General features: G+C 50.6%; 5 protein-coding genes across 5 annotated transcripts; 3 read left to right on the forward strand and 2 right to left on the reverse strand.

Moving 5' to 3' along the window:
- Positions 1–737: 737 nt before the first annotated feature.
- Positions 738–1736, forward strand: PpBr36_04607 (uncharacterized protein; the record flags this gene model as incomplete). Its single annotated transcript, XM_029891766.1, has 3 exons — positions 738–959; positions 1075–1343; positions 1445–1736. The coding sequence occupies exons 1-3, from the start codon at positions 768–770 to the stop codon at positions 1734–1736; spliced, it is 753 nt and encodes a 250-aa protein (XP_029749813.1). The 5' UTR covers positions 738–767.
- Positions 1737–4121: 2385 nt separating this feature from the next.
- Positions 4122–5227, reverse strand: PpBr36_04608 (uncharacterized protein; the record flags this gene model as incomplete). The annotated part of the gene is made up of 2 exons (XM_029891767.1): positions 4122–5014; positions 5098–5227. 2 exons carry the CDS (start codon positions 5225–5227, stop codon positions 4122–4124), a joined length of 1023 nt encoding a protein of 340 aa, XP_029749814.1.
- A 559-nt stretch (positions 5228–5786) lies between these two features.
- On the reverse strand, positions 5787–5909 carry PpBr36_04609 (uncharacterized protein; the record flags this gene model as incomplete). Its single annotated transcript, XM_029891768.1, has 1 exon — positions 5787–5909. The coding sequence occupies one exon, from the start codon at positions 5907–5909 to the stop codon at positions 5787–5789; it is 123 nt and encodes a 40-aa protein (XP_029750422.1).
- Positions 5910–6590: 681 nt separating this feature from the next.
- PpBr36_04610 (uncharacterized protein) lies at positions 6591–9741 on the forward strand (the record flags this gene model as incomplete). Its single annotated transcript, XM_029891769.1, has 2 exons — positions 6591–9181; positions 9261–9741. 2 exons carry the CDS (start codon positions 6591–6593, stop codon positions 9739–9741), a joined length of 3072 nt encoding a protein of 1023 aa, XP_029749634.1.
- A 1837-nt stretch (positions 9742–11578) lies between these two features.
- PpBr36_04611 (uncharacterized protein) lies at positions 11579–16187 on the forward strand (the record flags this gene model as incomplete). Its single annotated transcript, XM_029891770.1, has 3 exons — positions 11579–14458; positions 14581–15054; positions 15324–16187. The coding sequence occupies 3 exons, from the start codon at positions 11579–11581 to the stop codon at positions 16185–16187; spliced, it is 4218 nt and encodes a 1405-aa protein (XP_029749988.1).
- Positions 16188–16867: the final 680 nt, after the last annotated feature.

Below are 16867 nucleotides of genomic sequence, written 5' to 3' on the forward strand. Positions count from 1 at the left end.
ATATGGCGTGTTAATTGTGACTCTCGAACCGGCAATAAGGCTTCGCAGCGCACCGCTCGTTGAGTTTCTGGTCTGTTTCCGGATTCGCACAGCTACCCCCGGCTCGACACGTATTCGTGTGCGCCTCTAGGAACATCCTGACTCACCACCCCATGCACCCTCCCTGGGTGGGGATTAGACGATTCTAATGGGCCGGTCACTGTGAAGCACTGCGCGATTGAGGCCTCGCGGGTCTATCCTTTCATGCTTGCATGATTTAGAGTTTTCGGTCTCCGGTGGTAGCAACCAGAAACTCTTTGGACAAGGATGATCTTTATGCGATTTCTCCGTGGTTTTCCAACTTGGCCTGCCGGATATGAGATAAATTGTCCGGTGCTCGATGCCGGATAACCCATGAGCGGCCAGGTTTCTAGCTGGAGAAGGTATGAAGGAACCCGAAAAGGCGGAGATCAAAGTTTCACTACAGCCAAGCTTTGTTGAGCCAAAAAAAAATGAAGAAGCAGGCATGTCGCTGCTCGGAAGCAAAACCGATCAAAATGATATCGAGTGGCATTACCCAAAGGACGCTGAAACAAGAAGCGTTAAAACATTTTCATACAGCTTGAAGTCCCATACTTCAGCCCTTTAAGTAATAAAGATCCGCAAACGTCTTTGTAGATCAACCTCTGTTCGTCTACATGCGCTCCTGACCTGACCTTCGGCAGCCTGGTACTATTCACATCACATCCGCTCTTAGGCCCATCACAAACTGGACGCCAGAAAAGAAAATGTACATGACAAGTCTGATGAGCCATGGCGTTCCGGCAGCGCAGCCGCGATGGCTCACTGGCGTCAAGATTGCCATGATTCTCCTCTCACTCGTTATCGTGGGGCTCTCTGCGTTTGCTATTACCATCATCAAAACCTTTGGCGATCGCCGGTTCGCCGGCCCCGGCTCTGCAGCCTTGTTCATCTTCACTGTAGGTATATTGGGTTGTTATGTCCACGGATACCTGCTGTTTCCAGTCCCATTGAGTGTGGCCATGCACACCTTCCTGGGATACTACTTACTAACACCACCCGCTTCCATCACAGGCCGTCAAAACTGTGGTGCTGTACGTCTTTGCCCTCGTGGTAGAGAAGAAGGTGCCTCGTTTCTTCTTCCGCATCCTCTTTGTTGTCTCGTACGGGTTCAGCGTCTTTTTCTGGATCGCCACCTGGGTGTTTGGTATCAGAATCACGCGGTTTTGGTTCGTCGCTGCGAGTAGGTTCACCGACACCAGCCGGTTTGGTGACCTCGGCGCGAGACTCAAGAAAGAGGGCGCTGTCATGGCTGCGGTCACGGCCATTTCACTTGTCGTGTCGTGAGTCTTTTCCTTGTCCATCTCCTGCTCACCGTCCTAAAGCAGTAAAAAGTCATTAACCTGTGGACCTGACAACTTTCTGACCACACTCTTTCCCCCAGGATCTTGACACTCGTCCATATGATATTCTTCGTCAAGGCCTGCAGAAGGGAGGGGCCAGCAGGGCCCTACGCCCAGCAGGCCGAGCTGGGTCAGTTCCCATACAAAGAAAATGGTCAGCAGGGGCCGCCGATGCCTCCCCAGCAGTACCCGTACTATCCCCAGCCGGTATACGGCCAGCAACAGCCCATGTATCCTCCACCGCCACCAGGACAGCAGCAAATGTATCCCCCACCACCGGGCCAGTACCCACCGGGGCAATACCAGCCTCCTCCCCATCAAGCAACACAGTGAGAGCGGGGATAACATACGTTATCAGGATCAGAATGCTATTTATGTTGGTCCTACAGGAACGGATTGACGAGAGAGCTGGGAGGGTGCTGCATGTAACAAAATCCCAAAGAACCTTGTTGACTGATAGTCAGCATCATGAGTGTGAGGTTCTCAGTTCTGTTCTGAAAATACACGAAATTACGATGACCCCAAAGTGTGGTTCAAACATGGACTGATGAAGCTGACGAGAGCGATTGTTGAGCAACATGACAAATCTTCGGCCCTGTGAATCGGACTCGCTGCGACTACTAACTAGGCTTGATTTCAGGCTGAGATCTTGGGAGCAGTCACTGCTTTAACGGAAGCAACTAAACAACACTGTGGTACAGCAATGTCAATTCACACATCCTATTCGAATGTGACAAGCCAAGCGCCACAAGGCTGGAAATATGGTGGTGAGAGTGGCTTGCGTGCTTGTGGTGGTGATGGAGCTAGTGCTGTTGCCTAAATCTCTGGCTGAGTTACCAATGTGAACCAGAGCTTGAGCTACGTTTTCGGTGTCAAGGTAGTGAAAGTTGCGGTTTGGTAGATACGGAGAGATGCTCTGGTCGATGGACAAGTTTACAGAACTGGTGTCTCCTCATTGCAAAATTCTAGTGGTGAGTGGTGACAGGACATGTGTATCTTTGGGAAGACGGGTTGTTGCAGGGACCTGGTCATAGGCGAGTAACAAGCAACAGGACTTGGTTGGGGAATGCCTATGTCTCCAAATTGGTGACACGGAGCTTGGCTGCGTTTGCAAATGCGCTACACTCCATCATCTAGCCAACTCACCCTCTTCGCTTCGGCAAGTTACAAAATTAAATAAATCCAAACTTTTATGGTGTTTGAGGCCAAAAACATGGTTTACATCTCACTCTGCACGCAGGCGTGTCTAGTAAAGGTGATTCCGGGGTGATCGTTTTGTCGTTACGTCAGAACCGGAGAATGGCGAAGACACACCGAAATATATTAATACCTTTTGTTTCCGTCACTCCCGACCTTGGTCTACTTTCCTTGTGATCGATATACCATCTCTCATATTCCACTATTTTACTTTACCGTTTTGTCCCTTTTTTCTTTTTTTTTTTCTTTTTTTAATTTCTCCTTTGCGATTACTGCCTTTTCATAATCATATATGTATTTGGTCACCTCCATCAAAACAGCTCGTCGCTGCGCGATTTTTAAGCCTACCCCGGGACATAATGTTGATTGTTAGACGCATGTAAGCTTACAGCCATGAATACCAGCTACAGAATGCTTTCTTGCTTAATGCTGCCTCGTAGACTTGGATAATTCTGTGTTGCAAGTCCTACATGTTCCCCTCAAGGTTTACTACAGCAACGTTTTTGGGTAAGTCAATAACAAAACAAGGGTTACCGAAAACATGGTACGATATTGAGAGAGCACTAAAAATGCTCGAGAATTCAAAAAGGGTCGAGCAACTGCTGACAAATTATTCTTTGCTTCAATATCCGCTAGATGCGGGCTTTGAGGAGCGCTGCATTTGGTCCGACATCTAGAGCATGCAGGCAGCCGGGGTTACCGTGTGCCGACAAGACCGCTGTTTTGCACAGCAAAGACAATTTAGCCTTTGGCTCCCTTCCGTTAATTCTGCCAGATACCGGGTTTGCCAGATAGCTCTTGCTCAGTGAGCTATGACGGCCATTCGGAGCGGTCAGAGGAAGAGCTATATCCTCCCCTGCACTTTACTACCGAGTCCTCTTAAGCGACGTACAGGGAGCTTCCGCAGTGGTCCAGATTGCAACACCAACTAACTCACCTACCTGGAAACACTAAGCAGAGAGTCGTCAGGTATCACTGAGCTATCAACACAAGTTGCGGAATGCACGAACGTTGATCAGTTCACTATAATTCTAAAGCATCCATCTAAAAATATGGCCCGGTACAATGCAAGCGAGAAAAAAAAAACACACCTTGCTAAAGAGCAAAAGAAAACAGACTCTATAGACGATTCTTTCTTATCCTCAGCTATAGAAGCATGCTGAGAAATCAAAGCCATACTCCTTTCGAAATGCCGACCAACCCAAGAAAATCCTGGGTCCCCGTTGATGCAAGGCCTTGCCCGACAAAAAGGTCAGAAGGCTGCCTCGATGTTCAAGTGCAAGACAAAAAAAAAGAGTCGGGTCCCGATCAGAGCAAAAAGAAAACATATATCGAGTAAAAGTGCTCGACAGAACAAGAACGAAGCTAGAGCAAACTTAAAGGTGAGGTATTCATAGGTCAAGAGATCATAAAAAAAAGGGGGCGCTGACCACCCCCATCTCAACGGCAAAAGAAAAGACGATGGTCAAGTGAAGATCAAACACATCCCAGAGGGGAGTTGATCGCCAAATCAAAAGCAGCTCACACACCAATAAACCTCGCCAACTGGCTACTGAGCTGCGTAATCTTGGCGTGGGCAAGCTCGAGCTCGGCGCTGAGACACTTATTCTTCTCCTTCTCGAGCTCACACTCCTGGAGGGCACGATCACGGTCCTCGACTTTCTTGCGGCGCGACTTGGCGGCGGCAGCGTTGTTGATCTGGCGTCGCTTGTAGTTTTTGGCCTGCTGCAGCTTGCGGTTGGCTTCACTCGTCATCTTCTTCTCCTCGGCAGTCATGCCTTCCGGGTAGTACAGCGGCGCGAGCTGTCGCGTCTCGAGCTTGCGCAGCTCGTCCTCGGTCAGCGAGTTGATCCAAGGGGCCCACGTGTGCCAAGTCCTCGGCTGGTCGGCAGATGGCGGTGGGATCTTGAAGCCATTGCTGTTGCTGTTGCTGTTGCTGTTGCTGTTCTTGCTCGAAGGCGCTCGAATGGACGGCATCTTGGATACCCTGCTGGGGAGGCGGGTCCTAGTGGGTGGCTTCAGGGGTGTGGCTGGGAGCTCGAAAGGCTGACAGGGAGGTGTCGATGGTGCCATGAAGGTAGAGGCTGTGGTGGGAGTGATTTGCGATGACAGTGTGTTGAAGTCAAAGCCTGAGCCGAGATCGCCCATGGGGGTTTGTGCCATGATCGAGGGCATTTGCTCTGCCATGGTGTTGAAGTCAAGAATGGGACCGAGACCCTCGAGCTCACTCGGTAGGGAGTACTGAGGTGCCATCATGACCCCGGCTTGGGTGCTCATGGCCAGTGTCGAAATATCGGCGCAGGCTTGGTTCATGTTGAGGTCGTAGCTTGACAGCGGTTGGCACTCCGGACTGGGTGTCATGGCCTGGACGCCATTGATACAAGCACCTGCCCAATCATCCAAGTTGATATTGCCTTCAGGTTTCAGAGTCAGTCAAAGACAATAGTCGACTTTCAATTGCCTCGAATAAGAGGAAAGTGGGTCACTGGAAACCTACAATCAGGAGCTGGTGTCATCTCTATCGCGGCACTGGATCGAGGAAACAGCAGGCCACCTTGTCCTGCTGCAGTCATGGTGTACTGCCCGACCGGGGAAGAAGTGTTGCTGCTGCCCGAGGCAAAAGACATGGTTGCTTGGACTTCTTAACTAGGGCGATTTGATGTGTCCAGGGTATAAAGAGGTGGAACGATTGTTGCAGAAGGGGGTAACGCTTGAAGTTTGTGAAGAATCTTGAGTCGATGAACGTGCTTGAGATTTGGACTTTAGATGTCGTTATTTCTTATCTTGAAAAATGGAAAAGTCTTCAAATCCCAAGCTGGATTTACTTGGGTGAATGCGGGATTCTTATAGACGCAGGAAATGCGAGTGACGGACAGACAGATCCACTAGCGGGCCTCAAACAGTGGTCATCCATTTGCATCTGAAGTTGATTCTAACTATTGTTCTGTGAATAGCTTCAAAAGACTTCAATCAACGCTGAATAACAATAGCAGCTCCACTCGTGCAGTGCTGCGTGTAGACCTGGGGGGGGGGATTGAAGTCCTAAACCCCGTGGGGAGGCTGGACTGGCAGTCTCCGCAATGTGGAAGGATCTGGGGATCTGGTTGGTCAGGCGAGCCTACAAATATCGTCCTGTTTTTTTCTGGATGTCTTGTGGTGGCAGAGATGTCTGTCGACTGCGTTTGCTCAGTGGGCCAGGGACAAATAGGATGGAAAATAGGAGGCAAACAAGTGTGGGTACAGGCACAATAGTTGAATAGAGGAAGCATTGCGCTCTGGTTGGTTGAATGAGATAGCATTCTGTGTCATTTTTATGGTATTCAAAGTTGTAATTCAAAATGAAAGAGATCAAGTTGACGAGTTGACATGTGGGATTCCAAAACCACAGACAGGTGAGAGAGATACAGGAGTGGCCCCATCCCTGGCATTTCACGGCAGAGGTATATCTATCTATCCATGGAACTAGCTTTGCCAGAGTGAACAGCAACATCGGGACTATTTAGAGTGGGCCAGAATAAGTTGCAGACTTTACATTGTTTATCGGAGAGAAGTGAAAAATGGGTTTAATAGAATGTCGCATGAAATCCGAAGCAATGGTGAGATTGTCGTCTGCCTCATTTGGCCTTGTAAGTCAACTTTCACACCGCTCTGGCAGAATGGCAACTAAAAGACTGGGCAATTAACTTGGTCATGGTCAGGGGCCACTTACCGCACCCCGCCCCAACTTTCGTTGATTGGTCTCGACGCGTCGCGACTCTTACGCATCTCCCATGTCCCTCCCCTACCAAATAATTAATTATTGATTCTAGTGCAGGCAAACCGCAGCGGAAGCCGGCACAAAATAGACAACGTCGCTCTGCGTACTGCACCAGAAATAATCGAAAATTCAGGGAAGTCTTTTTTCTGGGCTTCCATGAAGATAACACCGTACCGATCGCGCAGTTCCTGAAACGTACTGCATAAGACACGCGAAATACCAGCCCATCCATCATGTTGGCTGCCTCGTCTCCCATCAACTACCCGCAGACCTCATCGCCACCCCTGAAACGCCGCTTGCCCTCCCCTCCCCGAGGCAGCCAAAATGCATCCCAAAAGGCAAAGGCACGAACACGGGGCGGATTCATAGACGACGACTCCTCTGATGATGAAGACGAGCTAGGAAACAACACTGGCCCTGCCCCGAAAAGAATACTGGTGGACGACAAGACGACACAAGAAGAGGCCCTTCCAAATCCTCACAATGATTACAACGAACTACCATCCCAAACCGTCGCATTAGAGCCCGCTGTCGACTTGGAAGAGGAGAGACGATATCAGGCGCTGTTCGATAGGCCCATCACGCTAGATGACCCAGAGGACGATGGGGATGCTGTAGGGCTGGATTTGGAGACGCTGACCCGCACTCTCAATATCGAAACCTGCTCGGGCAAGCAACTCCCTATCAGACACAGGAAGCCAACCAAGCCTGCAAACTACAAGGACATGGTGGCTTCTCGGTCCCGACACAAAGAGGGCCGTGCCAAGAAAAGCTACTACGGGATTGCGATACATTCTCTTATTGATGCCGCCGAAGAAGAAGAAAAACAGCTGCGGGCAAAGCAATCGGCGGCCAATGTCCCTGTCTTGAAGGCGAGACCAGATCACGCCGTTCCGTCAATTGAAACTCATGCGTCCGAGAGCAACGCGGGCCGGAAGCCCAAGAAGACCCTGCTTTGGACCGAAAAGTACAGAGCAAAAAACTTCATGGATCTTGTTGGTGACGATCTCACGAACAGGCAGGTTCTCCGCTGGCTTAAAAGGTGGGATCCCCTAGTGTTTCCCCACGCAGCCAAGTCCAAAGCTGCCGCCAAAGCGTCTCGACGGGGTGCGGCTCATCAGCAGCAGCAGACGGAAGACGATAAACCTCACCGGAAAATTCTCATGCTCACTGGTCCACCTGGCTTGGGAAAGACCACATTGGCCCATGTTTGCGCCAAACAGGCCGGCTATGAGGTGCTCGAGATCAACGCCAGTGACGACAGAAGTCGGGATGTCGTGCGCGGTCGCATCAGGACCAGTCTGGGCACCGAGAACGTCAAGACAGTTGAGCAGCACAAGTCTGCGGACGGCAAGCCTCCGAAAGTCGCCCGTCCTGTCTGCGTCGTAGTTGATGAGGTCGATGGAGTCGTCTCAGGGTCCGGCGGGTCCGGCGAGGGCGGCTTTGTCAAGGCGTTGATCGATTTGGTGATGACTGATCAAAAGAACAGCGCCTCAGGTGCTAGTAGCTCCAGCAAGACCAACCGGCGCAAGAAGGGCGATGACTTTCGACAGATGCGGCCGCTTGTTCTCATCTGCAACGATGTCTATCACGTCTCGCTTAGGCCATTGCGGCAGTCTGGACTTGCCGAGATTGTTCACGTCGGCAAGCCAACCATCGATGCTGTGGTGACGCGCCTCAAGAGCATCTTTGACAAGGAGGGTATCCCGTGTGAAAAGGATGCGGCACGCAAGCTGTGCGAATATGCTTGGGGCATGAACAGTGGGATTGACACCCGTCGTGGCGCCGAGAGCACGGTAGAGGGTGATCTTCGTGGCGTTATGGTTGTGGGAGAATGGGTTGCAGGCCGTGTCAAAGCACTTTCAGCGCAAACCGGTGAGCCGCCACGTCTGACAAGACAATGGATTGATCAGAACGTTGCTGCTGAGCTGGCACATGGTGGCGGAGGAGCCAGGGGATTGGGCAGAGGCAGTGCCAAGGATGTTGTTGCGCGGATATTTCAGGAGGGTGCTGGCTTCCCCAAGCAGCAGCAGGCCGTGGACAAGAGCAACAAACATGCCCGACGCGAGCAACCCACTGTTCAACTTGGCTTTGGAGAACAAGAAAAGAAGCAAGCCATGGAGCGCCTCGGCGAAATGGTCGCAGCCAGCGGCGAGGTGGATCGCATCATGACCGAGATCTTTGCAGAGTGGCCAAACCGCGAGTTTAGCGACGACTGTTACTTGTCAAAGCCCAACACAGCATACGAGTGGATGGACTTTCACGATTCTTGCTCGTCTCGTCTCTTTTCAAGCCAAGAATGGGAGCTGGCACCGTACCTAAGCCAGCCGGTTCTCGCATGCCACCACCTCTTCGCATCACCCCGTCGACATATCGCCTCCAATGCAGGCTATGACAAGAAATGGGGTGCAGATGCCGAAGCCGAAAAGGATGTGGCGCCTGTTCCATTCTCAGGCCCGCGCGCCGACTATGAGGCGCGTGAGGCAGAAAAGCACAACCGTGCCATGCTCCAGGCCATTCAAGCACAGCTGACTCCGGCGTTGGGCAGAGCTTTCCGGAGTCCTGAGCATGTGGCTACTGATTTTCTACCATATCTTGTGCGACTCGTGTCTCCCAACGTCAAACCTGTGGTAGTTGGCGGGAGCGGAGGTGGTGAGAAGGGTATGAGCTCCATCGCGAGCGTTCGCCGCGAATCAGAAAAGCTCATGGTCAAGCGAGCTGCCGAAGTTCTCGCCGAGGTGGGCATCGAGCTAGTCAAGGGCAAGATTGAAGAGGCAAATCCGTCAGCATTCAGCAGGACGCAGTGGGTTTACCGGATGGAACCGTAAGTTTGGACCGAGCACCTCCGGTCGTCAGGGCGACCAAAGTTGAGTAACATATCTAACATTGTTGTTTGTATCAAGTGATCTCGATGCTCTATCGACCTTCGAAACCATGGGCGCCTACGTCCTTGGCACACAAGCACCAACTAGGTACGCCGTTAGGCAGGTTCTCGACCAGGAACTACAAAAGACCATTGCCCTCCGCCAAAATGCAGCCAGACAAGCCCGATTCCAGGCGGGCAAAGGCACAAGTGGCGGCAACGACAAGGAGCTGCATGAGTTTGACGACAAAGAGAACAAGAAAGGCGGCAAGATGCCCGATGCTGGCGCAGCTCTCGCGGCCGCTGTACCCGCTGTCAAGCGGGACTTTTTCGGCAGGATTATTGTGGAAGAGCCAAAACCATTGCGCGACCCGGATGGGAAGTCGAGGACGTCCAAGAAAGCTCCCTCTGGCGGGGAGGGCAAAGACCATGATAAGATGATTTGGGTAACGTACAACGAGGGACTGAATAATGCAGTCAGGAAACCAATATCTTTAGAGGAGTTTCTCTGGGGATTGTAAAGCAGACACCTATTGGCACCAGGAGCTGACAACCGTCAGCCCCGCCCCGGTCAATTAAATATAATGTGATTCAACCATCTCGAGGAAACTTGGCTGCCAAATATTCGATGCGTGACATCCGCCAACCCCATAGTCAGGAAGCTTCTGCTTAACTGCTCAATACACTGGACGATCCACTGGCTCGGCGGACATTCTATCTGCCCTCAAACCAGCACAGCTTCTGGCAGCATTGCATATAATGGGTGCATTTCAACTCGAAGAAACTTGCATCATCGCAAAGCCATCAACTCGGCTATTGTCTGCATCCTTAAATAGCTCTGTCACTTGATATTCCCAGATAAGACAACACTTGGCATGCTGCCTTGAAACAAACACACAACCGGCAACAAGAAGTCTTTTTGTTTAGAAAAAGGTCTGGCGCAGCGGTCTGGCTGTTTTCAGTCTTGGAGACTCACAAGCCTCCCTCCATGGTGATGCATGTTCTTTCCCTATCTGCATCTAGTGGCTTTAACCTAGATTAGGTGGACGACTGATGCAGAAACCGTTCTATCTTTATGTCCTTCTATTTGATCTCTGTTTTGCGGGCTCATCATCTCACCACCTCTCTACATAACTTCACTTACACCACATCCTGCTGTAAACAATCCTCAAACTTTATCTTTGAGATTGATCTGGCTCTCAGTCAGTTGTTTGCTCCAAAATTCTCCCCGTATCTGAATGGGTTCCTTGCATATTTCATCGATTTTTACTCCCAATCGTATCTGATATCCGCATGACAGAACTTTCGTCTTCTCACCAACAGCCTTTCTTGCACTGCTCAAAAATAAGTCACCTAGCTATTAACCTGAAATATCTCACCTAATTCGGCGCCGTTAGTGCCGTGATTAGTACCTGCTGCTTTGGGATCAGCGTCAGTTTCTCTACCTGCCTACCCATCATATCTCTTTGACGTTTTCTGGTAAATCCATATTTTTGAAATCTTGATTATCAAACAACCTCTATTCCATCTACCCATCGAACCACTATTCCAATTCCAGTTCATCATCTACCTTGCTCAATATCTATTCAGCTCAAATTACAGAAGTTTCTTCCCTCGTGTTCCTTCTCGGCACACAATCTACTCGAAATCTGTTTGTTCTCTTTTCTGCGACCTACCTGATCATATCCACTATCATACCACGGCTTGATCTGGCGGTCGTAAAAAGTTGCTCTCTCAAATCACCTTTCCCAAGTCTATGCTTCATTCAAAACCTCTCTAGCTGGTAGTCAAACGGTCACTTCGCCCTCGTATTCACACTCCACAACCGTTCCTTGACCAGCGCCTCCGGCTTTGGATATTCATCAACCAGAAGCACCCTGCCGGTCTGTCTTTAGCTACAATAGACGATACTCGATCGACTTACAGTGAGAAATTACAATATTCAAAAACCTCAGTTGACGGATTGTCTGAAGAGGCTCACTATCTCTCAACAAACCTCACCTTGTTGATTCTTCATCAGCTTCTAGTACAACCAATTTCGCCTAATCTTCACTTTTCTCTTCAGAGAAAAGACTATTGTGAGTAGAAGACTGCCTAAGCACTGCGATACCAACGAACCTGCACCCATCACTCTGCCACCACCTCTTATCATCTCCAAACACTCATACACCACGACACCCAGCGGCGGTCCTGTTTTCTCATTCAACATTTCTCTCTCACCTACTAGCAAACTCACATCACCCACTCCCACTCGAGCGTTTGAGCTTGAACGTTTCATGCTCTGTTTATTACTGGCTGACCAGCATCCGACACTTCATACGCTCAAGACATTCACGCCATACCAGCAGCACTCGTTGCATGTTCGCAGAAGCCCGTTATCCCAAAACGAGCGCAGAGAACACGAATGACGACGATTCCAGATCCCGTTCGAGTTCACTGATGCTGCCGGTCAGCAACATCCCGCAATCCACGGGACTCCTGATAGGTGACAGCATGGGCTCACTCAATCCTCGTGCAATTTCACGGTCACGAACAAGAGAACAGAGCCATGCCTTGTTCATAAATGATATTTATGACGGAGACTTGGATGACGATGACGATTTGGAGATAATCATGACCGAGGATGTGCCCGATGCCGCTATGAAAAAGTTCCGCCTCAACGACGGAGTCAAGTTTGTGCCACACATCAAAACTGAGCCTATCAAGCAGGAGGGCCTCGATGACCATACGATCTCCGGAGGCCATGATTCTAGACATGACTCCAAGATCTCTGGTCGTCTCACATACACCGGTGGTCACGACAAATCTATGCCAATTGACCTAACCCAGACCCCCGAGACAACTGACTACCAGCCTACGGATGTCGTCTTTTTAACTGACGATGAAGAGGACTCCAAAGAAGACCTGCATGTGATAGACCTGTCGGACGACGAAAACATCAGACCACCAATCTCATCCGCTGGCCAACAATCGACATCCCAAGGCAAGGACAAGATTCAACATATCGACCTGGATGACGACACCGTTAGCAATGTTGCCGTGGTGCGTCTTAATTTGCAGACGGTGCGCAAAGAGTATATTCAGTTGACGAGCAAAAGAGACAAGTTGAAAGCCAAGGAGGCACAAGGCATCTTGTGCCGGGAGGACACCAAGCTTCTAGAGAAACTAGAGGAAGGAATCTCTGAGAGAGAAAAAATTATCAATGACAACGAAGGCGACGATGGCTCCAGTGACTCAGATGATGACGAGTTCGACGATTTTGACGATTATGCTACCAACGACCATGTTGATGAAGCAGAAAACGGCTTAGACGAGGAAGACACCGGCGGAAAATATGTCGAGGACGACCCAGAAGATGAATATTACGAACAAACGAATGAAATCGATGATGATGATGATGATGGCGACGACGAATACCTGCCGACCGAGACCAAGAATACGAAGAAGAGGAAGCGAGTCGCCAAGAGCCAGGCTCCCAGGTCTAAAAGGGTGTCTGGTATTTCAGCCAAAACGCAGAAGACTAAGAAGCCCAAGACCAAGCGAAGCAAGAAGCAGCAGGGCTCGCGGCCGGCATCAGCACAAGAGTGGTGGAAAAGGGAATACGAAAAGAATTCGGAAGCAGACGCGATTCCAAACTTTCTCGTACCCAACGGCCGCACGAACCCCAAGCAAGCGGCAACATGGCAGCCCGGCGGAGCTCATGACGAACAAGTGCTCGACATGCTAAAAGATATTGACCCCGTTAATGCTCGCGCAGCAATGGACACCACTCTGTTTCTGGACGAGGGCACTGCCACAACGCGCCAGGCTCAAGAGGCTCAACTGAAAGCCAACTTGAAGATTATCAACGATAGCATGGTCCAGAAGGACGCTAGAAAGGAAATGTCACTGCTGAAGAAAGCAATGGGCTCTTTCGGCCATGGCAAATGCAAAATTACGAACGGAAGGTATCTGCTTCCAGGAATGAACACTCCTCTATTCAACCACCAGCTAGTGGGCGTTCACTTCATGCTCGGCAAGGAATTCTCACCTCTGGGCCCTTACGGTGGTATCCTTGCCGATCAGATGGGACTAGGAAAAACGGTTCAGATGCTGGCTTGCATGGCTCAGAATCAAGGGGATGGCCCCACGCTCATAGTAGCCCCTGCAGCAGCTATTGAGCAGTGGAAGTCTGAACTGAAGCGGCATTGCACTTTTGCTACACGGATCTGGCAGTACAGTGACAAAAATGCAAACCAAGATCCCGAGACGTTGAAAGAGGAGAAGGTCGTCATCGCCAGTTATCAGGCAATCGCACAAGCATTCCCCTCTGATGAGGCACTGCGGCGTATCGGCGGCATGAAACTCGGTCTGGACGAATGGCGGGATCAATTAACAGGGGAAATGGGTGATGCTTTTCTTGTCGACTGGCATCGAGTGGTTCTAGATGAGGCTCACGCCATCAAAAACCACCTCTCAAGGACTTCAAAGGCTTGCGTTCACCTGCGGAGCAAACATCGGTGGGCTCTGACCGGCACACCGATACACAACTCTATTGAGGAACTTTACCCTTATATGAGGTTTCTGAAAGTCGAATGGGCTGCAGACATGCACGAATTCAAAAAGAAGTTCGGCAGAACCCCCGGTGACGACGAGAGCGAAAAAGCCAGGCTGGCTGCCGTGGTCCCTTCGCTCATGATCCGAAGACGTGTCCACGACACGTTCATGGGACAGCCCATCCTCCGCATTCCGCCTACTCATCCGGTCAAAACCATCTCTGTCGAGCTCTCAACGGAAGAAAACTTGATCTATCGCCGACTGGAAGCTCGCTTCCGTGATAACCTGAACAGCCACATCAAGGAAGGCGTCAACACCAAGAAAATGCGCACCTATTTTACCTACCTCACACGCCTGAGACAATGTACTTCGCATCCATTCCTGCTTGAGACATCTTTGAGGCGGGACTTTGAGTTGGAGGATATTGTTTGGCTTCGTCAGCAGTTGGCCGAAGTTGGCGGGCAAACCCCTCTGCGTACTCACATCAGCAAATGGATAAACGACGAGGAAGCCCGCAGGCTCGAGAAAGACAACAATGGAGACGGAGGCATGGATTTTGGAACGACCGACCTTGGCAAGAGTGCCTTTGGCGGATTGTTTGAGATGGACGAGCAGCTGGAGCGAATCGAAGCCGAGAAGACAGCCGAGGACCATATTTGTCGATCATGCACCGAGCTGGCCCAAGACAGTCAAATTACAGAGGTAAGTATATAGAGTATCTATCATTGCGGCTTTCCAGGCTCCCAGGAGCTATTCTATCTCATCCCACGTTCTACTTATACATGCCGAGCAGAGACATCTGACCTTGCATCTTGAAAATACAGCCATGTGGTCATAGTTTCTGTATGGACTGCATCGAGCCGGTAGTTCACAACGCTGAGATCTCGAACCAAGAGCCAAAGTGCCCCCATTGTTCGACTGTGGTGAAAAGGTACAAGCGAATGCCAAAGCCCGTCAGTAGAAACAAGGGCTATGACGAAGACACCGACGCTGAGGCAGTGGAACAGCCGGATGAGTCAGTCCGGGCCCCTGGCAAGCGCAAGAAGAAAGCACGCACCAAGAAGGGCCCTGAACCCGGCGATGACGCCCAAGGACTTCAACCTAGGTCTCCAGACATCACCAAGTTTCTCGAGCTTTGTGACAGGACACCGGATAAGCCAGTCACACCTAGCGCCAAGACCACGGCTATCAAGATGCAGGTTCTCGAATGGCTTCACAAGTATCCAGATGACAAAATAATTAGTGAGATCCGTGCCTCGAGCTTTGCACTTTTGCTCCCCCTGACGCTCCGCGTTGTGGTATACTAAATGTTTAAATACTAGTTTTTACGCACTGGGTTTCTCTCGCTCGTATCCTTGGTCGAGTCTTTGCGGCAGAAAAGATCCAATTTCTATATTATTTTGGCAGCATGGCCATGAGCCAACGAAAAACAGCTATTGACAACTTTACTAAAAGGACTGGTCAACTAGCGCCTAAGTTACTGGTCGGTGCTGCTCTTCCATCGGAACAGGAAACGGACCCATGAAGTAGCAGACATATGTATACTGACGACGTCGTACTAAAACAGATTGCATCCACAAGGTGCGGTGGCCAGGCCCTCAATCTGACGGCTGCCAACCGAGTCATCCTCGTGGACCTGTGGTGGAACACGGCAGTCGAACGCCAGGCGTTTGGTCGCGTGCACCGCATCGGGCAGACCAAAGACACGTACTATGTCAAGATCGTTACTCGCAAGACCATCGACGAGCGCCTGCTCGACATGCAGGGAGAGAAGGACGCCAGAATCTCCGAAACGCTGCAGGATGGCGAGCGCAAGGCGAAGCCGCTCACCTATGCTGACATCCGCTACCTCATCGCCGGAGACGACGACGATAACAACCTTAAAATTGACCGACACAGAGACCGTAATGATGACGCGACTGTGGGTGGTAATTCAGACCAGCGCGAAGAAGACATTTCTTCTGATGATGAGGGCGGCAATGGTGTAAGTGCCGCCGTTCGCCAAGGCCAGAAGCGGCCGTTGGGGGCCGGCGCAGACACCCAAAAGGCCGTCAAAAGGAGGCGCCCGTCTAAACGCGGGCCCAAGTCAAACTCCAGAGCCACAAACGAGGACTCTGGGGAGGACAAGGGCCCAGGAGGTAGCCAGGAAGAAGGTACTGACGAGTCCCAGGGTGGCCTGGAGCCGACTGACGGCCCTGACGAACCCGATGGGTCCGCTAGTGACAACGGCGTGATATACGACCCTGAAGGAGCCTACGACTCCGACTTGCCGCGTCCCAGCATTGAGGGAAGCATAGATCCTACTGATACCTCTGTTGCTTTTGAGGATCTTGGCGGAGACTTTGCTGTGAAGGAGATAGAGAATCGCGAGGTTCCGGTCTCAGACTCGAATCCTTTTGTTGACGACGCCTCAGATTCGGAGGAAGATTGATGAGGATACCATTTTAGCATTGGCTTTACTTGGTTTTTTTTTTCTATCTGTTTTTTTTTTTGGAATTTTTGGGCTGTTTCTGAGGGGAATTTCATGAAAATCTCAAGCTTTTGCCAAACTTTCTGAAAGGCCCGTCTGGGGGATGATCAGGGACCCCCCAGTGGCTGGATGTATTTGCGATGAATTACACCAAACCAACACAAGGGCAGCCAGCCTGCAAGACTGAGGGTAGCGGACGGGTAGATCATGGGGAATTTCCCATGTCAAATATTCAGGAGTTAGCCTACTTTTGAGATTCTGGGACGGGTTGCCGTAAGTGCTCCAAAGTGGCCACGGATCTAAAAGACGACAGTACAAGATGCATTGGGATATAGAAAACATTCTACCGTCTCCGCCATTTCTGAGTATGTGATAAAGGTCCAGTAGTACTTGCCTGTGTGCTTGACCTGTTGCTTATGAGGATTGGATTCACGCCCTGGACTTCGAAATGGATATTTCTTCGCTCATATTTGTTTGGATCCATGGAGATGACTGATCTTTTTCCCAAAGCTCCCAGCACCAAAATTCAACGAGTGGTCTAGGAGACCAAACTGGTGGTTTCATTGGCAATCTTGTGGATGCGGCTTCTTTCCGTCAGTGATCACAGACTGCCATTCACCATCAAAATCCATGCATTTTCC

The sequence above is a fragment of the Pyricularia pennisetigena genome, chromosome 6, assembly GCF_004337985.1.
Source record: "Pyricularia pennisetigena strain Br36 chromosome 6, whole genome shotgun sequence".
Taxonomy (NCBI): Eukaryota; Fungi; Ascomycota; class Sordariomycetes; order Magnaporthales; family Pyriculariaceae; genus Pyricularia; species Pyricularia pennisetigena.